Here is a 25,015-nt window from a genome sequence, read left to right on the forward strand (position 1 = left end):
TTTTAAAAGCATTTTTCTAAGTTTTTGCTATTTACCGAGAGGTCTGACCTCTCGGTAAATAGCGGCCCAAAATTGCATTTTCGCAATTTTAAAATGCTTCATGAATTGCATTTAAGGAATCTCAAATAGAGATTCCTTAAATTCAATTCTTCGCAAATGTGCGAATTCTTAAATAGCGATTTTTGCATTTGGGATGATGAATCCCAAATGCAAAAATTGCACTCGCAAAAGGCAAGATTCTGAGAATCTTGCCCTTTGCGAGTGCAATTTAGCTTGATGAATCAGGCGGTATAATACCGCAGCATCTCCTGCAGGTAGAATCTTCTCTGGCAGAAACTTGCATGATAATCTGGGGAGAAGCACTTCTCTTGCCAAGTGAGCAAGTGGCAGTCCTTTCATATCTTATCTAAGATGGAGTTTTTCACCTTAGGAATGTTTGATATACCCAGTGAGCTATGTCAATAAATCAAGATGCTAGTCTAAACCAATAAGGTAAAAATACGACAACCCAGACTACACTGTTTTGGCTATGGTTCTTGTTTGACCTTGAAATTGAGATAACAAGGCACTTGTTCCAGACTGATGTTGCATTACATGTCTTCTTGATGTCTATATTAGAGTGACTTGACACTTCCAAATGTTCTTGGAAAGAAAAGGTCACATAAAATCTGCATCAAAAGGCAGACTTCTTGATTCTGCAAAACTACAGAAAATTGAGTCTCAGTCTACTTAAAATGGAGTTGGCCTTATGTATTTACGTTAATTGCTAGGAATAAAGAGGACTTTAGATAAAAACAGAGATGATGTAATCACAATGGTGTAAAAACATTGATCAAGCCTTTTGATAGTTCTCTCTCCTGCCTTCTGTTAATTGCACTGATTTTCTGAATTTGTTTCCTCCTTACTTCCTACAATCACTTTTCTTCACCAAGAAATAAAGCAAGTGTGTTCATTTCTTCCAAGAAATCTGGTGTGTTATTAGTTGACCACTCTGTCAACCTGCATTTAAGTTTCCCTTTCCTTTGATTGTGAGCATCAGCCAAGTTAAATATTAAAGTTGTTTGCATGTTGATGGGAAAATCCTGTCCACTGCAAAATTTCTTTGAATCAACATCCTGTGGCCAAGATGAACGGGCCAGATGGTTAACTCGTTTTAATGGCTAACTAACTGGCTTGTAGTAAACATTCAATCTAGAAAGGAAATGCTATTTGGAACCTGGATGGACTTTACCCATGAGTCACCAAATCGATCTTGAAGACCTAGCACAAGTGTTATATATTTTAGAGTACATTTTAAGTGGATCTAACACCTAATAAAAAGGAGATAAAATAGTAATAGTCCCTTGAAACTCCCATAAAACCATTTTTTCTTTTCATACATGTTTTCATTGAGAACAATTACTTTGATTTAACTTTAAAAGAATGGTACATACTTTCCTGAACTGGAGCACGGTATGATGTTGATCAGCAATATGGCTTCCTCCTTCCCTTCAGAGTTCAGAAGTTCTGTTTGTTCTTCAAGTTTCATACCATATGCCAGGGACTGAAGCCATATATGAGCGGAACCTAAATGAATAACCTCAATGGGGTCCCAGAATGGATCACTTTCTTTGTCAGCTCCAACTTCCTCGCCGCCTATAAAACGCTGATAAAGCTCCTCCATTAGATACTTCCGGTTGATGAACTTAGCTTTGGACCATACCCAAACCTAGAAATGCAAACAAGGAAGGTTTAAAAAATGTAGTATGTATTTTATGCACTATCACTTAAAATCAGTGTGGGGGAGAGGAAACAGTGAACGGGTTCGCTCTCAGAGGCAACCATGGTGAATATCAGGGAATGTTCTCACAATATGTGGTACATGAATACTGCCCAGAAGGAATGGGATACTGGGAGGAACACCAGAGATTCCCGTAGGCTCAGAGAAGGACAACAAGGGATGCTTCTCTCAGCTGTGAGCAGGCACACTGTTGCCCTTCCCCTTCACACCCACTGTTTTCTATGCTCCCACGTGCAGCATGGTGTGAGTCTGTGAAGGTAGGGATGCTGCAATTAGCTTTGCAGGATACCTGGCTCTACACTGGACAGCCGACAGCAGCGGCGGGAGTTTAATGAGATACAGCAATCATGTTCGCCCGCCAAACTCTAATTCATGGCTTGTTTACATTAGTCATGTTTCTAACAGCAAAGACAGTGAGCTAAGAGATTCATCTTTATGACTGTACAAAGGCTGCCATTTTTCTCTTGTATTTAATGAATTGCGTATTTTGAGGGTCAGATTGCATACAGTTGTAAATTCAAAGCAAATCTGAATCCACGTTAGTTAGAAATATACATAATCCACTAATTCACAAAATAACAATAGTACATAATGGAGTGCCTAAAACGTTTCTTACTGTACAAAATAGACAAATAAATTATCAAGTTAAGGCCACCATGCTCTGCTAATTTAGGGTGTTAAACACTGTTTCATCAAATACCACCCTGATGACCAATTAATGTTACAAGAAGAATATTCCCTGCTGTTAGCATGGGACAAATGCTCTGAACCCTGGGTTTGGGCCTTTAGCCTGAGGGGCTTTGTGCAGGCTGAGAATTAGGCAGTATGTGGAACATGATCCAGTTTATACTTTGCCCAATCATAAGCTGGTTGTAAGCAGTGCATTGATGTGCTGAAGCAGGGTGTTGGAGCGTCACAGTGAGTCAATGCTATGCCGCAGCGTGCGGGGGAATTTACAGTTGACTGGGAGGCACAGCCGATCCTAGAGGGAAGACGTCTAACACCCCCCTCCCCCCCCCCCATGAGCAGCAGACAAAGGGCACAGTAGCTTCAGGGCACAAGAGCGCACCAAAGAAAAGGTAAGTGAATGACTTGGGGAGTTTGGGTTCAAAGAGCCCAATAGAGAAAGAGGGGCATGGTCAGAAGCACAGCCAATAAGGTGACCGGGACAATCAGTCCCCAGAGGAAGTTGATCCCACCCACCCACACCAGATAATGTGAGCGTCGCAGCTGCACTGAGACAAGGGGGTAGGGAGTAACAAGGTTTACCAATAAATATCTTCACATAAGGACGTAAAAGAGCAATTGCCCAAACAAGGTCTCTGGGATGCCTTAACAGCAGGAAGTCTTGAGATAAGTGCAATTACCCGATCAAGGTCCTTGCTATGTCTTATGCAAGGAAATCTTGAAACAAGGTCCTTGGGATGCCTCATGGCAAAGATACTTGAGGGTAGACAAAAGGTAAACAATGGTCAGTGCAGAGCATACACAGCACTTGCAGCCCAGGTATTAGCACAGGGTCATGAACGCCACACATTCAGTAGCAAATTGAAGCCTCAAAGGTGCGACCAGCTGTACCAAGCAACAGAAGTAGAGCTGTCACAGCAGTTGGAGGCGATTTATGACAACCTTAAAGAGACATCATGACTGTAAGGTTGATGCATTGCAGAATTAGGGAAATTATGGTTATTAATCTATATATATAAAAACCAAAGCATGTCCGTTTGTCCCTTATGCATTACTACACCATTCATCCGATCGGCATGAAACTTTAGGAAGTTGTTGAGTACACTCCCGCGAAGGTTTCTGGCTAAAAAAAAACAAAAATATAAAAATGTCAAAAGAAAAAAAAAGAAATAAATTGTTAAAAGTTGTTGAGTACACTCCCGCGAAGGTTTCTGGCAAAAAAAAATAATTGTTAAATATCTGCCCCTCCCCGGCCACCCAGGGCCCTCATAATCTTTCCAATACCGAACGTTTACACTTTCCGGTGCGACTCGCATTTGCAATGACCGTCAACAAAGCACAAGGACAATCGCTGCAAGTGTGTGGACTAGATTTGGAGAATCCGTGCTTCTCACATAGAGAACTGTATGTGGCCAGCTCACGCGTCGGAAAACCTTCTGATTTATTCGTCTACCCACCAGACGTAAAAACAAAAAATATCATGTATCCACAAGCACTCGATTAAAAAAACAGAATTAAAACAACACTTTGAAATGTTTTCCATATTAAAATGAATAAGTTTCAATAAAAATGACACAATGTAAATTGAATGTTATCATAACAAGTTTCCTTAAATTTCCTTTCTTCTGAGATCGATGCAACGCGCGACGGGTAAGCTAGTCTATATATATAAAAACAAATGTCTGTCTGTCTGTCTGTCTGTTTGTCCTTTATGCATTACTACACCATTCATCCGATCGCCATGAAACTTTGGAAAGTTTTTGAGTACACTCCAGCGAAGGTTTCTGGCATAACATTTTTTTACATTTCGGCCCCCCAGGGCCCTCATAATCTTTCGAATACTGAATATTTCCATTTCTTTATTTTCAGCGAATTTGCGAGCATCGTCGACAGTTATGCCCCCCAAAAGGAAATCGATTGGTCGATCTACATCTGAAGCACGAAAAAAAAGGCATTACGAGCTTCAGAAACAGATGAGCAACAGGAAGCAAGATTAGAAGCTCTTTGAATACAAACTGATCAAGCCTGTTCTTCTTAAACGAACGAGCAACGAGAATCGCTCCAAAGGTGAATTCCTCTAATGTAACCCGGCCCTCCTCGAGTGCAGCTACGCGCGTTGAGGGGGCCGGAGAAGCTGCCCAAACATGTCGAATCAGTCTTCGTTGTGCCGAGAGAGAGTGTTGGCGAGACGGGGCGGGATCGGAAATGAACCCGAGTCGTGATGGCGGCGCAAGGTATGAAACTGTAAGCGCTGTGCTCTCGCGCTGGCATTCAAAAGTATATCAAATGCGATGAGGCCTAATCCGGTTCAAAATAGAACCAGAGGGGAAGTAGTCTAGGGTGAAAGATACAGGGGCCAATATCGAGTGCGAGACACAAATATCATTAGAAAGCGTACACAAACCAGAGAAAAAAGTTACAATTTCACCTTAAAACCCCATTCTGAGGTATTCAGAAGGTATAGGGCAATCCCAGAAAACATAGGAAACTCTTAATACTAAATAACATCCTATTTACATATATAGAAACTGTTAATACTAAATAACATCCTATTTACATATATACAAGTATCAGATAAGCAAAGCAGAGTAAATCAATAACAAGGATGTCGGAGAGATACTTATCTTTCTGAGCAGCAGCAACATTCCTTTCTTCTGAGATCGCAGCAACGCGCGACGGTTAAGCTAGTATGGAATAAAGTATAGGATGTACACTGTATAACCTGTTATAAGATGATCTACGTGGTAATACAAGATAAGCCAGAAATGAGTATGTTCATGACCAATGCCATCATGACAAGTGTGTACCAACTTATGATGTGAATAAACTATGGCCTTTCTAACACAACAAAGGTCTTGATGTACATAATTGGTGGGAAGGAAGGAACGGCGGGAGTGCCCATGAGATGCTAACACAGCTAGGGGGGGTTTCATCTAACGTCTAAAACATGCAATCAGTTGGATCAGGGAGCGGGCATTGAGAGTGCATAGAGACCTAGGATTGGCAAGACGATGATGGACGGAGCGTTTGAGCAAATCAAACACTCACCCCCAGTCAACTGATCTGGGTTCAATCCATCATCATTCTTTAGCTTACTCCACCACCCCAGTTCAGACATGGCCATATGCAAATCAGTCTGACCCTGTGCCTCATGGGAACAGTCCAGCCCGAACTGCCAAGCCATGTCTTCCCTGGTCCGGAAATAAGCATCCTCGGACCGGTTTTGGGTTCATAACCCTCATCGGCCAGTCTATCTTGAATCCAGTGGCAGAGTGAGCAAGGGACCCACGTCTGGGCATACCCTGCCAACTTAGGGTGAACAAAGCAATACCAAAGGGGAAAAGTTGGGACAGGGAGCAGTGTCTGACTTAAATTTGCCACTTATTAAAAAACTGATGTTGCTCGGGCTAAGCAAGAAGCGGAAGGAGGAGACTTTGCGACCTATGTGCCTAAAAGTTTGCAGGAGAAGCACTGAATCTCAAGTACTTCCCCAGGCTCCTTCTATTGGCAGTCAAGGGAGTGAAGAACACACCGTCACAGTTCAGAGACAAGCTGGGTGGACCCAGAGAAGAAGGCATATATGAAACGGGCACGGACGGAGGAACCCAATGACTCATTGAGATGTACTGTACTGTTGTTGAGGGTCTGACCTCCTTAGCACAGCAAAGGTCCCTGAAGCCCTCCCCTCAGTGATGAGATGTAGCGTCACTGATTGCCTCACACTTGGGTGCTTCAGTTTTAAGCCCTGAAACGCACAGAGTCGAATGTCAATCAGTGACACTTCATCACAGAGTGGGGTGGGGTCCTCTGTCTCACTGACCCTATCCCACTCTGTGATGACATTGGGACTGTTGTCTTCCCTCATTGGCTCCTGGGACCGCTGAGGCAGAGCTGCAGGTAACTGTGTGTGTTTTTTTAATAAATGCTTGGTGCGTGCGTGCATGTATGTATGAATGTTAGGTAATAAATGTTGTGAATGGATGTGTTTGTGTGTGTGAGTGAGTGAAAATGCATGGCTGTGAGTAAGTATGTGTTAGTGTGCATGTGTCTCCTGTCTGCCCCCCTCCCTCCTAAACGTACTGGCCACCACTGAATTATGATCTGCCTCGCTCATATCAGTGCTTAATTCATCACTGTGCTCTATAGAGAGGTTAACACTTAACACTGCACTACATCCTAGAGGGGCTAATCTTGCTCACCTAAACCTTGGAAGCCACTATCCTGCGTGGCATTCACAGGATACTACTCCACTCCATCAAATGCACTGAACACTAGGGACCCAAACCAACACACTGCACTGTATTCTAGGTACACAGACGAATCAGTGAACATATGGATGTGTACTGTTTGAACCAACCCATTACAAAGCGCCAAAGGATTATTACACCTCAAATACCAACTCTACATTATACACTCGTCTTCAAGCATGAGTAATAGAAATATATCATTCTGTGGCTGATAGGAACACGTAGAGCCCATCATCCTTTACCTGCTTAATCATGACACAGAGACCCTGCCTATTGGGCTGCAAATCTAGCTAGACTTTTTTAATCAGTACTTATGGCGTCAACCAAGTTTTTGATTTTCTCAAAATTACATACATAATATACTTACTTATGGGGTGGTTTGATACCCCTCCCATCCACTGGTCTGTTATTGTGTCATTGACATTTTCCTTCATACCCACTACAGCATACAACATGATGCAAAGGGCAAGCCCACTTCAGCCACTGGATAACTTCACAGTCACTGATGGCACTCTGCTCTTTTACAAGAGCACATCACACACAAAGTAGTTCTTTTTGTACCAGGGACTATTATGGCAAGTGCGCTTTTTGAGACAAAAACATTTTTGACTTTACTCAATGTTTTATGATTTTTAAATTGCCAAGGGAAAAGTGGCAAGCCCAAGAATTTTAATTGTGCATTCAGAATAGGGAAGGTGAGCAGGGTTTTTTGTAGGAGATTAGGATTGGCTATAGAGGGAGCTATGTTGACACATCATAGAGTGAGGATCATAATGGCAGTGAGTGCAGGGGCGTGTTTTTAGAAACCATTTTTGGAAAATGTCAATGAGTATGAATGTATTGTGTGAATGAAGAAATTGTGGCAGTTTTAATTTATTACTGCAAAAAGCTTCAAACTGTGTTTAGATGAACCTTGGTGCACAGAGAAATTGGGTTCAGCAAGGAAGGAGGATAGCTTTTCTAGAATTCTTTCCATTATTAGTGGCTTTGGTAATAAGAGGAAACAAGCTTGCAAATAGGAAATTGATGTTTAACATAGACAACATAACAGAGGTAGAATTAGTGAAAACTCATAAAGCACAAGGTTTGCTAGTGTTTCATCAGTGAGAAGGGTTATGTTAAAGTGTTAAAGTGTTTACATCTGAATATTCTTTAAAACATGCCATGTGTCAGTGCGAACAATAATATAGCTGATGCTTTTTCTTGTTAGCTGTGGCAACGATTTTGAATGGTGACTCTGGGAGCAGAAGATCTGAAGACATAGTTATCAGACGGGATCTAGGCATGAGGAGAACAAGATAAACTGATTTAGTGGAAACGTCCATTGTGATCTCATCCAGGAAAGTTTGTAAGCTACAGTGGCATGAATTTAGGCAGTTTGTTAACAAGAAGAGATTAGCAGACAGTGGAGGAAAAAAGCAAAGGAGGAAGATTTGTTATACTTTGTTTTGAGTTTGATTAACAAAGGGTTTTCACAAACTTCTAGGGCAAGTAAACTGGTGTGTATATCTTTTTATGGAAAGTTGTAGTGGGAATAAGACCCGGCTGAAGATGAATTGGTGAGGGAAGTTTTGACAGTTTAGGGTGTTGGGAGAGAGGACCAAACACTTTTTTGAGAGACACAGTGATTTTTGAAGTGCTACAAAAATTGCTAAGAGTTTTTCGGGAACGATATTACAACGATATTACAATGAATGTGAAAAGAGTGCTTTTAACTTGTGCATGTTATGGATGTTTTTAAGTGAATTTATGGCAAGTGTAAGCCACAATGAGGTAATATTGAAAGGGCAAAGGCTGCGGATTTGGCTCAGAAGTTAAAAAACAGATCAGGTTGGAAGAAGATTTTTGGACTGGCTAGGGAAGAGATATGATGAAATATTGTGTCAAGAGGATGGGTCAATGATGATGACTTAGAACTTGCTGGGAGCGATGAAGAAAGTGTGGAATAAGTTGGGTTTTCAGGTTAAAAGGTATGGGACGCTTTTATGAAGAACTGGTACAGCAACAGAGGCGGCTCTAATGGGTTTGAATTGGAATGACTTTAGACGAACAGGAAGATGGAAATCAAACTGCTGCAAAGGATTGTTTCTTAAGTTTCTTAAAAGTGTTTCTCTCTAATGAGTTAGAGTGTATTTAAGTAAGGATGGAACTCTGACCCTCTGTTTTAGCAATTGTGATATTTACATGCTTGTAACAGTTTTTAGAAGTTTGTATGGAATATATAACTGGATAACGATGTACTCCTCTGGATTGTTGTGATGATGTTTATGATCTATGACTTAAAATGAACAAAAAGATTTCCCAGAGAAGAAAAATATTTCTTTCTCTTACTGCAGGATGCATTAAGGGCTCCTCAGTCTATAAAATAGTTACATGGATTGGTGGAAATTCATGGGTGCGTCAGGCAACAAAGTATGCAGAACAGCAGATATATGGCTGCTATTTGGAACTGCTCAACAGCAGACATGAGGTGATGTGGCGGAGAAAAAATGGCACATGATGGGCCAGGTTGATGTCTTTTTATCTGAGATATTTGTGGGGAGAGGGTGCCCGGACGGGGATTGTGCTCATGAAAGTCAAGGATGCAAAGGTCTCCATCACGCATCACATAGAAAATGATTTGGTACAACTGGCAGGCTTGACTTTCATTTTTTTTTTTTTTAAATGAAAGTGAATTTGATGCTACTAAAAAATACATGGGCTGAAACACGTATAGTATGGTCAGAATTCCTCACTTGAACAATTTGGACAGAGGCTTTGCACAAGGAGAAAACTGATTAGAGCGGTTGAGGGTTTTTTTAGATGACATCAGGCATTAAGGTTTTTCTGCAAGGGAGCATTAACAAGAAGGTTGAGGCTTATCCACCCCCCAGGGTGGTGCAGGGTACAGAGGAGTAGGAAGAGTAATTTTGGGGTTTTGTAGTAGTTGAAGGGGAACTGGCATGGAATGTTTGGTGGGACATGAGCAAGAGAAATTGTGGAATACATGGGAAGGGCTGTGAATGGCAGAAGGAAAGATGTTTCGGGGTATGGATGAGTAGTTTGAGGGGACAGTTTATAGTTTGAGGAGTTTTAAGCGAGGGGGGCCATGAAGTTTTAATGAAGTAGTGAGGTTGATTTTATTATGTTTTTTAAGTTAATGAAGTTTAACTGTAGACCTGTCCTAATATACTAACAGCAGGGTCTTTGGTCATTGGCGTCTTTCTCGGGGGACTCGCTGTGGGTGAGATTTGTTTCACAGAACGAGTGCGTGTGGCGGCTTATCAAGGTCGGCCCCTTACCTTTCCGTGAATACCACTTACAAAATTACATCCCCAGGAACCCCTTATAAGTTTTGTCTTTACCTGTACTTTGAATTGATTTTTGAATCTGATCTTATACAACTTGATCGACGCCATATTTACGGTTCAAACCTACTCAGTGTTCGATACCTTTTACTCTGTGTATTATATGACCATTGGAACCCTGATTGAACTTTATATTGTCTGTTGGATTTGGACCTACATATTCCAGCTTGTTCATAACCATTTGATTAATTTGCCCTGACGAAGCTCCTAAGGTGGGGAGCGAAACGCGTTGGCTGTCCTGTGCACCCCATAAAGAACAAAAAATTCAATAAAAAGAAGTTGATTCTCAGAACACTTTTGACTGTGTGACTTTGTCTATAATCGGTGCTGCCTCTACAAGTTTTTTTCAAGTTCTATCTGGAAATCCAGTAAGACTCAACCACAGTAGGTCTTGGAGGTTCAACAGCACGGACCTCTGAATATTCTATGGGACATTTGAAGTAGAGGTGCTGATCCTTTGGTCCGCTGTGGTTCTCCTATTTTTCTTTGGTCATTGTGTTTAATTGCATGATGGTGAAACTCTTCCAAAGCACATATAGGCCCATACATCACATAATAAATAAGTGGGTCAACGCCCCACTTATAACTGAACTATATAAAATTTGCGCACAAATTAACAAAAAAAATAACAAGAAGTTACACAATTCCATTTGTCTTTACATAGTAAGGAGGTAGATCTTTTTGGGATGGAAAAGTAAAAAAAGATGCTTGGCAAGGGTGACCATTAGGAGAGAGTGCCTCCACACTGCATACACCACGGAATAAGACGAGGAATGCTGGATAAACGTGTTTACGAGCCTTCTCTAGTTGAAAGGGAGAGATGTTCTAGGGCACTGTTTGATGTTCAGTTCTGAATTGTAAACATCATATATTACATAACTAGACTGAATGTTGCACCCCTAGAATATGGATTCTGTGCATTTTATTGGTGCTGTAGTGATTGTTTTTCCACCTTGTGGAAGTTGCCACAGGCTGCTGCTACTGTGCACAGCTTCAAAGGTTATGTGTATAGAATGTTTATAATGGCCTTATGGGCAGGGCTCCATTATCTTCACCCATCCTACCTCTACAAAGAAAACATGAAGCTTGTACGGTTTCTGTGGTATTTTATATAGTATACAACAGCAACCAATAAAGTGAGAGGGGAGGGTGAATGCTTTGAGGCACTCTTGGCTTCTTCCCTGCTCATGTGTAAGAAAAAGAAATACACATCCGTGACTTATGCCAGGGCTTGTGCTAGCGTGCCTCGTGTGATGATATGTTTACAATTTTTTTATTTTAAAATGAAACCAAGTGTGTAGCCCCAGCATTCTTCCTATGCCATCCAGTATAAAAAAACATTCAATCAATGTTTTCCATGTTGCTGCTGAAGATGAGCGGAACACTAGTTTAGGTTTAAGTTTATTTTAATTTGATATAGACGTTGACTGAGGTCAACAAATATATAACACAATTTTAAAACATTTAACATAGAACTCATATCATCACTTTATACATTTATGATGTTAAATCCATTCATCATAGCTTTTTAAGACGACTTTAGCTCAAATCTGTTTAAGAGTTATATCACTTAGAGCATTTGTATTCATCCGGTGGTAATTATTTCAAGATTTAGATAGACCTTATAAAGAAATAGGGTTGGATATGTTATAGATAAGTCATAAAATCGGCTTTGGATATTTAAAAATGTTAAATCGTTAGCATCATGGACTTTAAAACAGCTTTAAAAATGTATACAGTTGGCAACAGACAAATTCACAGAGAGTGATTACGCTTTGTACAGAAGGAACATTATATCGGATTCCAATAGGCCTTAGATACCTCCTTCTGGCTTCTACTAAAGTTGGATTCGGGCAAACTGCTAATAAATGAATTAGATCTTGCATTACTCCCTTACACAAATCACAGAGCCCTGTTGTATTTTCAGAACTATTCCACTTTGCTGTATGTGCATTCAGAGGGAGGATTTCCAACCTCAGTAAGGAAATACAGTGGTGAATCCAGTGATCTAATAGAAAATATTTATATTTCTCAGGGGATTTATACACTATAGTGTTTGTATATTCTATATGGTGTTTTAATTGAAGACAATATTCTACGTCCAAGTCTAAGCTTAATTTGGAGGTCAGATACTTTAAAAAGAGCTTCAAAAGTGCTGGTGATCAAGTTTCTAAATGTGCTACTGTGCAATGAGATAGGCTAAAAGCTATATTAAGATTCTTATTAAAAGTGTAACGCGACGGCTCTTCTCTAAAGGTTTCCAATTTTAAAATATGCTTTAAGGTACCAGAATCAGCATGTAAAAGATAGTAAGCCCATCTTAATAAATTAGATCATTTTAAAAGAGATGGCCCTTGCATATATGCAAACTAAAGAGAATTCAAGGAGTAATGTTTGAGCCGGGACAGCTTGATTTACTCTTATTAGTCTCTGTAAAGAATTCCATTCTCTCGTTGTTACTGATTTCCAGGTTTTTATGTGCATATATTCTAGACCGTAGGTTAGGATAGGCGGGATTTTCATACTATACACCTCTAACATAGGTTGGTAATGTATATTTCCAGAAGAGAAGTATAGCCTTAACAGTGCTCCGACATGGGCATCCGCCTTTTGACCTATGTGTTGTATCACAATCACTTTTTGGTTTTCAAAGTATTTGGAACTAAAAAATTATCATCTGCCTAGCTACTTAATGCGCTTACGTTTCTTTGGAGTCCTATCAGCGTAAGGTCTAAAATCACAATGTCATCCGCGAACATTAAAATATATATATGTCACTCAATGCTAATTTCAGAGAGAAATTTTTTACATATGTAAAGTGCTCTGGTAAGTTACTTAGATACAAAGAAAATAGCAAGGGGGAAGAAGACATCCCTGTTTTAGACCGTTTGAAGTGGTGATTGGTCTAGTTAGATCTTTCAAACCCCCATTTGGACTCTACACCACGTTTCTGTGTGGAGGGATATAATTGTAGTAAGTACACTTTGTGGGATTCCCAACCCTCACCAGTTTCTTCCAAAGGGTTGGTCTATCTACCCTATCAAAGGCCGTAGTAAAATCAATAAAAGCACAGTATACAATTTGCGATTTTGAGACAACATATTTGTCAAGAATCGTTTGTAAAATTGCAATATTATCTATAACTGAGTGTTTTGGACGAAATCCTGCCTGGGACATAGGGATTACGCCGTTGGAAAAGGCCCAGTCTTTAAGATGATCTAAAATACAGGCTGCAAAGATTTTACCAGTTGCATTGTGTAGGGCTATTTGTCTGTAGTTCTTTGGGTCAGTTCTGGAACCTTTTTTTAAGAGAGGGACCACAATGCTCCCCCACCATGATTTTGGGATATCTCCGGTTCCAAAACAGTAGAAAAATAGGGGGGATAGGAATTTGCTCCACTCCTCTGGGTTTGATTGTAGGACCTTAATCGGTATCTTATCCGGTACCATTGCTGCTGTAGATCTTGCAGCCTTTACAAAATAAGCTGTTTGATTAGTTGTTAAGACTATCACGTCGTCCTTTGACTGATTCTTTCCTGTAGACTGCTGATTCCATGTTTTTTACCTACTGTGTTTAGTTTTGGATATATGTTTTCCAGGTCGATGCTGGCACTGGGAGTGCTTGTGTTGTTTTCCTAATGCCCATTTGTTTGGCTACTAGGCTCCAGAATACTTTGCTGATTTTTCTTTTGACTGCCAATTCAACGTCTATCCAGTTTTTGTCTTTTTCCTCTCATTGGTGTTTCACTTTTTTCCGTTGTCGTAGTTTTTTCAACTTTTTTATTTCTTCCTGTTTTGACCCAGAAAAGTTTAAAAACTGCAGTCGAATCAGGCTATTACATTTTACTGATTCATAATCTTTGTTCTTTGCTTTTTGGTGGCTCCTTCTCTTTTCATGTCTGTTTGAAAGTTCCTGACGAGATGCAACAACTGTAGACACTCAATCTTCATAATTCATGATCGGGTTAGATTCTTTTTTAGGCGGGTTTAAGTAGGTAGCTGAAATAGCGGTGTTCATTCCCTCAATTGCTTTTGAGTTCCAGATGATATGACTGTTTTTATGGTCTACATTGGCATGGCCAATCCAGGAGTCAAATGACCACGGGGTAGTAGATTACAATGAGAGTTTTATTTCCAAAGACAGAGGGGCATGATCACTATCAGAGGTGTGGCGCCGCGGCCAGGGCGACTGACGCTGGAATCTGGGGACCACGGTTCGATCCCCGGCTCCGGCGGCAGGTTTGCCCAGCACCATGTGACTCTGGGCAATAGCTCGCTTAATCTTCCCGACGGCCCCCAGCGCCTAGAGACCCTTACGGGTGATTGTGGACTTTACTTTATCATATGCACCCTGTTTACTCAATGATTGCACTTTCTGAAAAAGGTCCATGCTATAATGGATAAGCTATTATTTCCTGATCTGGTATAAGTAGCCGGAATGTCCTCTTCTACTCTACCATTTAGGAATATTCCATTCATTGCATTAACATGGGATAGTAAAAGTTTCCCTCAGTTATTGGCTTTTAACTCTGTTGGAAACAGTGGCTTTGGAATAAACCAGGCTTCCTCTTTTTTGCGTTTTCCCTCATTATCAAAGTGTTAGATATTTTCCTGTTAAAGTCTCCAAAAATGAATACTGATTGGTAGTCTTTATGGGCCATAATCTTTTCAATCTTTTCAAATATTTTTACTAATTAAGAGTCATAGCGAGGTCCCGGCAGAATTTAAAAATTGAAAATTAATAGATCCTAGATGATGTTCGGACTTTTGTTTTGGTGTTTAACCTTGATGCACTAAACATTTTGGAGACACGGGTCAATAATTTCTAGATCCCAATAGATTTCTTCTTATAGGAGATAATTGTTAAGCTTTTGCTAAAAAGGTAATGTTAGTGTGTTCCCTTGTTTATTACTATTCAAGTTTCCAGATATCCAAGACCATAGCTTTTCTTTTTCTTGTGGCTCAATTTTTGGAGATGGCTGTTTCCAAATTCGGCGCTCGCCTTGACTAACTGATATTATGGCATACTTATTTGAGGTTTTGGTACACTAGCCACGTGATCATGACGAGGGTAGATCTTACTCTCCATAATATCTTTTGACCTGTTGAGCTCTATACCCTTTCGTTTTAGCTTTGACCACGTCGAAACCATTTTTATGAAGTTAGACCAAAACTCCACATTTGCCACTGTTAGGTTCGATTTATTCAGGAACACTACTAATTTTATTTCTAAAGAGGTAAGTGAATGGAGTTGAGGAATCTCATGTAATAATTTAAAAATTCTCCCAAGATTTAAAGGAATTGTATCACTAGGGAATAGGTCTATGAATTCCACAATACAAGACACAGTTTGGTCTTCTTTTCCATATGTATTTATAGTTGGAGAATATATTCCTATTTCCTCTGAGTTTATTTTTTCCTGACATTCCTTTATGTATTTTCCTGAGAAAATTTGCGCCAGAGGGTTTAATTTTCTTTTCCCCTGTGTCCTTTTAGTTTCAGATGAAATATAATGTTTATCCATGGTTTGAATTATCTCTTGATTTTCCATATTTGGATCATGCCTCTGAATTATCTGTTCTGGTATTTGCAGGAATTTTACTATCCTACTTGATTGTCTCGATATTTTTCCTTTTGATCTTTTTTTTACTATTCCTCCCTTTTTAATGTGTCTCCTTTCCTTTGGATCAGACATGAGCTTGGGTTCCTCTAATATTGAAAGGTGTATAGGATCCTTTTCCAGATGCGTTTGTGTTTGGGTTAGTATTCTTTGCTGATTCTTTTGTTCAAAAATGGGAAATAATGGTATCTCGGGTTGAGAAATGCTTTCAACCTTAGTTTCCTTGAATACCTTGCATAAAGAGTAAATGTCTTCTTCTTGTCTGAGCTAATTTTTTGCTTTTTTGCATTGAGTCCCTCTGTTTGTGTTGCCTTTTGTACTTTTCCTGTAAGGTGGTTAACTGCTTATAGATTTGGAAGTTCTTCTCGACTCATAGCTTTCCTGTATGACTTCATGTGATGTTGGAATTTTGGTTGAGTTGTGTGTTCCTTTTTCTTTCCACTAGGTATTGTAGAATTCCATTTTGTGTTTCAAGAATTATGTCCGAGTTGTCTAGATTTTTCTTGAGCAGGGCCAATACAGATTCCAAAATTCGCTGTAATGAGAAGAAAGTGCTAGATATGGGTTCTCGTTTGTTCGGGCATTGAGGTGCATTGAAGAATGTTCATTCTTTTAATTGTGAGCAATTTTTCGTGCAGACTTTAGTATTAGTTGGATACTATTGAGTGGTTGTGAAGTCTCTTTATGTATTAAAGGAGACAGGTGAGCAAGACCCAATGTGAAGTTTATATCGGGTAAAGTGAAGTCGTAATCTAGAATTGCAGGGGTTATATTTAGGTGAAATTGTTCCTGGGCCCCACCGTTGGCCGCTTTCTTTTTTTTTGGTCTATTTGCTGTCTATAGTTTTGTTTAAATATCCTTGGGTTGTAGTTGCTGGCCATTGATTGCGCTGGAGCACAGTCCCTTTCCTTTGTCTTGGATTCGTCTTCCACTTATCACCTCTGCTCCACTGGTGCTATTTGGGCACCTGTTCTGGAGGTAGTAGTAAAAAAAAGTTGTAATATTTACTATTCCTGGTACTGCTCCAATATGAGGTGCTTTATGTGTGCTCTTTCTCGTGGACTGTGTTGTGCCAAATCTTTTCATGTGTGCTCTGTGAGATCTGAGCTTCTTATAGGCCATAATTGTAAATTACTGAGGGGAAGCGAAGGAGTCACCTCGTGAATTGTCGAGGTCTAACGAGCACTTACTGCACCCTTCGCCTTTGCGTAACTAAATTGTAATCTTATTTCAGTGCAAACCGTGTTCCCATTGTTAATGTGCCGTACTTTAGGCGGAGGGTGTTCTTCATCAGCTTTACCCTGCAGCCGTATACAGAGTGAATGAGGCACACCGAGGTAAGCAAGTGGGGTATTCCTGAAAGAGCCGCTAGCCACACCAAGAACAAGACGTAGCCTGGCCGCCTCTGTGGTCCCCCAGGGAACCCCCGGGCGTGCTCTCAGCAACAGCTCCTATACCCGTGGTAAAGATGTATTTGAGAAGTAGCTGAGGAAGTTAAAATAGAAGAAGAAACTTGGTAAACAAAGCTAATGATAAAACTCAAAAATAATGAAGGTTCCGTTAGTTCTACTTGTAGTACTGCTGAACTGTATAAGTTAAGTTTTAAAGTTTTAAAGATGAAAGATACATGGCAGTTCCTGCCACATCCGAACACTCGTAGCCCAAAAAAAAGAAATAAATGAAATAGAAACGGCTCCTGTCGCTTTTTTTACCACCCCCACAGTAAATGAAGATAAATAGACGGCTTCTTCCGCTTTCCACCACACAGACAGTGAATAAAAACAAAAAAACAAACGGCTCCTGCTGCTTTTCCAAGCACACACGCGTTGGATGAAAGGGAGAAAAATGGCTTCTGACGCTTTTCCGCCCACACGATGCAAGGAGAAGCAAAAGTGCTCCTGCCACTTCCTTGCATACACGCTGTGCTGATTGAGAGGCTAAGAGCTCCTGACGCTTTTCCACCCACACGCTGAGCAAGGAAAAGCACACAGCTCCTGCCGCTTTCCTGCACACATGCTGTGCTGACCACAAGGCCGACGGCTCCCGCCACCTGCCAGTGCCGAAGGATCCCAGCAGAGCAAAGCCGCTGAGACTTCAAATCCAAACAGCAGATGTCTATTCCACTGCAGTGGATTCCAGCCGGGGGTAGAGCGTCTGAAAAACAGCGGGCCCTCGAGGTCCACACTACGAGCAGAGGATCCGGTGCTCATCCCACCCACACGTCACCGAGGCTGTATCTCCAGCAGCCAGTCTGGGGACCCCCGCATGTGCCCGCTCCCCAAGGTACAGACGCCGTCAAAGATGCGATCTCCGTCCACTGCAGTTTCCTCGGCTGACAACGAGAACCACAGCCGCTTCCTCTGCTCTCCTCCCAAGTAATGCCTCGCAGTTTTCTCGCAAGTAGGAACACTACAGTTTTTGTACATGTGGTGTGAGCGACTCAAGTGGGCATGCCCTGGTGCAGCTGATAGACTGCATACACATTCTGTGTTTCCTCAATTCTTCTCTTCACGTTCACCTTTCACTTGTACCAGGCCTGGTGGTGCTTTGCAGAAATTTTGGATTTTGTGCCTTGCCTCTGGTTTTATGGAGGTTTTTTTACTCCAAGTGTGTCTCCAGTCAACGTGTGAAAAGAGTCATGTGGCTTCCATTGGTGTATTTGGCTTGGACGATCAAGTACATTAATTTTTTGTCTAATGGTGCTGTACATAGACCTTTTGAAAAAAAGAGAAATTTGCCTACAAGGGATTTTGTTTGAGGATTTCTTTTCAGAGGTATAACCTCCACAATATTCCTTAAAGTTACACCCTAATCAGTGGTGAACAACAGATTCAATCCAAAAGCAATCAATGCATACATTCAAAGAAATAACAAATATTAAGTAATAATTCTAAAAGTAACACACGGGGCGAAAATATACTTCAAGGTAATCATATATTTAATGATTTTTTTGTCAGGGAAAAGATTAAAAAGCAACTAAACATAGCTTGAAAGGTAACTTTAATTAGCCTATACAACAACTATGTTGACAACTTTTTAAAAAATTCAAAACAATAAATGTATGGGGAAAAAGATGCCGTTGTCGACGTTTCGGTCTGTGTTGGCGATGAGACTGTCAGACCATCTTCAGGACGAATAGTTGACAGAACTTCCAAAAAGTTTTTCTTATTTTCTGTGACTTGAATCAAACAGATATATAATTTCTGAATTCGAATGAAACTCAACAAACTTTGATTGATGTCGATGTTGTAATGAGCCAGGTCGTCACTGTTTAAATCTTGTGGGGCAATCTCGTCCGTTCCGATTGTCAAACTGACAAAAGTTGCAACTCGCCGTCGGGTCGAGCCGAAAAAAGCAAGAAAAGTCTGTTTGCAGTCTTTGTTATTTTCGATATAGTGAAAGCGTTTCACTCAGTGTGCTGGACACGTTCCCATCAATGCTGAACAGCAACAGGACCTTGTCACGATTCACTCCCTGTGCTCTTGTACCCACCACCAGGGGGCCACATAGTGGGACTTTCCAGTCGTCTAATAAGCTTCCAGACCCACCCCTGCATGCATATCCTGACTTCCAGCCATTTGGACATGTTTTGGGAACTGACATCCATTCCCATTCCATGCCAGGTTTTGTGAAAGCCAGCCTACTTATACTTGAAGCCAGCCTACTCATGCCTGAAACTCCATTACCCAGAATTCCCTGCTCACTGCTTTGTCTCCACCCCTGCAGGCCAAGGATGGGTGGAAGAATTCAGCTCACCTGTGGCCTGCTGCTGCTAGCCTGCTCACATCTGATGCATATGATTACTGTGAGCTCTTTTAAGACCCAAGTCCCTTAAGACCAAGGTTGGTCATTGTAGCTGCTTACCGGTGAGACCAATCCTTGTTTCCAGTGCTCCCTGAGCTTTTGCTATTCTTGTTTCCTGTGTTTCCTGAGCTTTAGTTATGCCTTGTTCCTGACCTGCTGCTGTTTTCCTTGTTCCTGAATTAGCACTGCCTGCAGTGCTACCTTGACCCCTGAGCCTTAGTATTCCTTGTTCCTGAACTGCAGCAGTTTCCCTTCTCCTGAATTAGCACTGCTTGCAGTGCTACCTTGTTTCCTGAGTTCCTGAGCTATAGCTATTCCTTGTACCTGAATTAGCACTGTGTTGTAATGTACCTTTTACTCAATGCACTCTCCCTACAGAGGTTCTCTCTCTTGCTGCTCAGCCTGTGATGAGGTCAGATAGAATGATGTGTGTGTTTGTATTGGAAGGGAGAATAAGTTGGTGTGGATGGGCTGAGCAGTGAGGAGGCTGCTCCTGGTGGGGCACTTTGATGGATCAGAACATCTTCCTGTAACTAAGAACCTGTGATGTAAGAATAAAACTACTACCTGTAACTACAAGACATGACTGCGCATCATCTTTCATTTTAACACTGGCGACGATCTAAAGAACCTACGTGAGCTACCTTGGATGTACTTGTACATAAGAAACTATAGAAGCGCATTGAAAAGAAGCAAGCTGGCAGTCCAGAAGCCCCACCAGTGACCAAAAGACCGGTCGGCCCCATCGTGGACGTGCCAGTGCCTGCTGAACTGGGGTGAGTGTTTCTCCTAATGTGTAACTTGACTTACAAAAGTTCCTGACAATCCTCATCGCTTGTCAACGGTCAGCCCTAGCCTGGGCCTGCTAGTACCTTTTGTTGACAAGACCGGTATTGAGTTTCAACTAGTTTGTCTTTGTAGTACCAGTACTCCTGCTGTTATCTTATTGGAGAAGAGTAGTGAGTGAGTACTGAGAACTGACAACCCTGGTGAGCTGTTACGCTGTTTTGCCTCTGAACCTGTATCCCGTGTGAAGGTGGAACTGTCCCAAGATTAATGTGTTGAGTAGAGAATGCTGTGGATCCTGAATTGTTCGCAATCCACATTAAGATGAAAGTGCGACTAGCACCGAGAAAAGCGGTACCAGGTGTGAGCCTAAGTACTTCCCCAGAGAAACAGGCACAGCGACTTGTGTTTAGACTTGCATCTTTTGGGGGCATCTGCACAAGTTCGAGAAAACAGAGACTGTGGCTGCGTGTAGTCAGATGGATGAGTGCATTTTACTTTGCCGTTTTGGATATGCTGGGTACTTTCCGCTGCACCATGGCAGTTGACCGCTGCCTTTCAAACAATTCACGAGCCCCACCGCGCGCACACGCTTAATGCCTGCAGCCTTACCGAACTGGTGATGCAGTTATGCTGATCCCTCTCAAGGCTCTATGTCGTGTGCTCACGGCGATTCTAGACGTTCTGGAGAGTGGTGAAGCTGGAAGCCACCCGGCACAGCGTGCACTGCATGCCGCCAATTTGGATTTTTTTTTTTATTACTGCAGTCTCAAGCACACGCTTGCCAACCACGTGATAGCACGTTTAGCCAACCAAGTCGTCCTGTTAGAGTCTGCACGCTTTCAGTTGTCACTTGCAATCGGCATCTTTATGAAGTTTTCGATCTGTTTGGAGTTTGTGCAAATATCGTTTTCATTAGAAGCTGCATACAACATTGACACGTTTTAAGGCCTTTTTGGGACATTAACCAAGATAAAGTCTTTGCATTGGTTGTAAACAGATGAAGGGAGCTTTTGGTGAGGACCTCGGGTGAGAGATCGCTCACCGGAGTAAGGTATATATATATTTTTTTCATTTTATTAATGTGATGTTTCTTTCTGGTTTGTGTTTTTGTCTTTGAGTGTTTGCAGTTTCTCTCACTTGTGTTTTTTCTGGGCGTCCTGTATGGGCTGGTGAGTGCACATTAGGAGATGTGTTCTTTGTTGTGTGAGTGTCATGACTGTATGCTAGATTTTCTGTTTTCCATGTTTTTACCAGTTTGTTTTGGGTTCAAAGATACCCTAGATTGTCATGGGTTTAAGGATACCCATATTATGTGTGAGAGTGTTTTGGGGTTTAAGGTTACCCTAGATTGTCATGGGTTAATACCCAAAATATGTTTGCCTTGGGTTAAAGAAACCCATAATATGTTGCCTTGGGTCTAAAGAAACCCATAATATGTTTGCCTTGGGTTTAGAGATACCCTAAATATGTTTGCCTTGGGATTAAATAAAAAAAAACAAAATATGTTTGCCTTGGGATTTAGATACTCATAATCTGATTGTTTTGGGTTTATAGTTATCTAAGGAATATTTTGAGTGTGTTTTGGGTTAAAGGATACCCTAGACTTATTTTGGGTTTAAAGATACCCATATCAGTTTCTAGAGTGTTGGGATTATAAGTGCACTGTCTTGGGATGGGTGAAGTCTGATTCCTCTTCTTTGAGGTAGACCTGTCCTGCCATTGGTTTGCGCAATTGAGGGTTGTAGATCCCTATTTTGCTGCAGTCTTGTGCCTTAGTTGTGGCGCAATGGGTGCTCAGTCTGGTGACTTGGATTTGTGCAGTTGAGGGTTGTAGATCCCTGTTCTGCCATAGTTTTGTGCCATAGTTTGTGGCACATTGGCTACCATGTGAAGTGTGACATTATTGTACCCGCAGTTTGGGGTGTGTGTTATGTGGATAGTATTCATTGGTTTTTAAGAATGTTTTTATTCAATTTGCATTCTTGTTGTTTATGATCATTATAATAGGGAGATGTGTGTGGTGGTCTTAGTTATTTCATGCATCTTTCCTTACTCTCATTTGTATGATTCACTACTTCCATGCATTTGATTGTTATGATCATCATAGCAAAGGGGAAGTGATGTATCATTTTGTTGCTAATGCATCCGCCTTTATTTAAACGTGTGTTTTATCACCTTCACACTTTTTAAATGTTTTCCATTGCTATAAAGGGGGAAATGTGTTGTAATGTACCTTTTACTCAATGATCTCTCCCTACAGAGGTTCTCTCTCCTGCTGCTCAGCCTGTGATGAGGTCAGATAGAATGTTGTGTGTGTTTGTATTGGAAGGGAGAATCAGTTGGTGTGGATGGGCTGAGCAGCGAGGAGGCTGCTCCTGGTGGGGAACTTTGATGGATCAGAAATTCTTCCTGTAACTAAGAACCTGTGATGTAACTAGAAGAATAAAACTACTATCTGTAACTACAGGACATGACTGCACGTCATCTTTCGTTTTAACACACTGCCTGCAGTGCTCTTGTTTCCTGAGTTCCTGAGCTATAGCTATTCCTTACACCCAAATTAGCACTGCCTGCAGTGCTCGTTTCCTGAGTTCCTGTGCTATAGCTATTCCTTATACCCAAATTAGCACTGTCTGCAGTGCTCCTGTTTCCTGAGTTCCTGAGCTATAGTTATTCTTCGTTCCTGTTCCTGGGCTTCAGCTATTTATTGTTCCTCATTTGCATTGCTTGCAGTCCTCTCTTGACTCCTTGTTTCCTGAGCTGTAGCTAATTCCCTGTTCCTGCACTAGCACTGCCTGCAGTGCTACCTTGACTCCTAAAGCCTTAGTAATTCCCTATACCTGTACTAGCACTGCCCGCAGTGCTACCTAGACTCCTGAGCTTTAGCTCAATTCTTGTTCTTGCCCCAGCGCTGTCTTCTATGCTACTTTTTCTTGATTCCTTAACCTGCACTATTCTATATACCCTTGTAGCCTCCCCTTCTGTATATCCCTTTCCAGTCCCTGCCTTTCTTCCCATTTCCTTGGTTCCAGTTCTTAGTTTGCCGTCTTTCTATTCTGCTGCCTTGCTTCTTTTGCCTTGTATGTTTGTTACCTGCTTTCTGTCAAGTGTGCACTTTTATTTCCTTCCTTTCCTGTTAAGCACTCCTCCTTGCTAGATCCTTGTCTATTGTGCTTGTGTTTAGTTCTACCCACTTGCTGTTACTACTTTGCGTGTTCCTGTTTGATCGCCAGGATCCGTGGGCACAGCTGACTACCTAGGTGGTGTTTCTTGTTCACTGTGAGTATTGTCTTTGAGTTGCATTTATAACATCACCATAGGTATAAGCTCCACAGACCCTGCCTTTGCATGCATATCCTACATGTGGGTATTTGCAGTCAGTATCTGTAACAGCAATTGTGGGTGAGAAACTTACTGAGCTTCAGTCTTACCATGTGGAGCTCCTGAGTACTTTACCCCACACTCCCCTTTATTGTTAATGTTGTATTATATATATGTCTTGCACGTCTGTCCTGGGTGTAGTTAGTCTGAATGCTAAATTGCCTTGTGAGAGCCCTTCCTTTCTGAATCTTATCCATCTTGTTCACTTATACAGGCTTCCCCTTTGGATTCATGTTTCTCCTCTGACTCCCTGTATGATCCTGGGCAGCACTGTATTCCTCTTTCTGCGTACGTTTTTCTATCCAGTTCCAAGTCCCTGACTGTGTTCCCCACATAGTCCCGGACAGTCCCTGACAGACCTCTAATGTGGATCATGTTGTAGCTCCCCCTTATGAGCATCGGGGAATCACCCTCCTTTTTTTCTGTCCCTTTTTAAAAAATAATATACTAAGGCGTCATATTATCCTTTTAGTCATTACATGTCTGGGCGCATTAGGCTTCAGCCCTATAATGCCCAGGAAAACACCTACATCAGGCTGTCACCTCAGCCTCTGCCATCTTTTACCAGGGTGGGATTGGGTCAGGTGTCTCGATCCTTACTTTGCATGTTCTCCACAGCCTGGGTGGAGAACATGCACAGCCTCCCAGCCCCTCGCTGACCAATCACAACGCTGATGTAAGGCTAGGGGAGTCTGGGAGCCTGTGTGCTTTCTGGTTCCTGCTCCTGGAGTCAGCCGAGGGGCCGAAGAGGACCGAGAGGCGGCAACCAGCATGCAGGTAAGTGTTTTTTTAATTGTTTTTCATCCCCCCTCCCCAGTTTTTTTTTATTTATTTTTTTCATTACCCCCCCCCCCCGCTGCCTTTCCACCCCCGTTAACTAGCGGCTGCCACTGAGCTGCATGCCTGCACTGAGGGTCTAGCCAGCACCAGCAGCAAAAGAGCTGAAGCAGCCCAGGCACGTGGAAGTAAGTAAAAAGAAATCTCTCAAATGTTATGTACGTATGTGAGAATCTTCATATGTGTGAACATGTGTAAGTAGAAGTATGTGTGTGTGTGTGTAAGTCTTTGAATGAAAGTGAGTGGGAGTAACTTATGAAGAGTGAGTGAGAATAAGAGTGACAGTGGGAGTGACTGTGAGAGAGAATGAGTGAATCAGAGTGAGTGAGAAGTGAGAGGGAAGGAGAATGCGAATGAGATACTGAGTCCATGAGAGTGAGAGAGAGTAAGAGTTGGTGCACACGAGTAAGAGAGACTTTGAGTGAGAATGAATGAGTGAGAATTAGTGTGAAAGAGTGAGTATGTTGGAGGGAGCATGAGTGAGAAGGAGAGTGAGTGTGACTGAGAATGAGTATGAGTGAGT

General features: G+C 41.6%; 1 protein-coding gene across 1 annotated transcript in view; it reads right to left on the minus strand.

The window, feature by feature from the left end:
* LOC144761711 (kinesin-like protein KIF28) overlaps nt 1-25,015 on the minus strand; it is a 982,011-nt gene that overhangs the window by 475,679 nt on the left and 481,317 nt on the right. The window contains exon 16 of the mRNA XM_078646973.1: nt 1,434-1,708. Within this exon, the coding sequence (XP_078503099.1) occupies nt 1,434-1,708 (275 nt within the window). The remainder of the gene's footprint in view (nt 1-1,433; nt 1,709-25,015) is intronic.

The sequence above is a fragment of the Lissotriton helveticus genome, chromosome 6 (genome assembly GCF_964261635.1).
Source record: "Lissotriton helveticus chromosome 6, aLisHel1.1, whole genome shotgun sequence".
Lineage (NCBI taxonomy): Eukaryota > Metazoa > Chordata > Amphibia > Caudata > Salamandridae > Lissotriton > Lissotriton helveticus.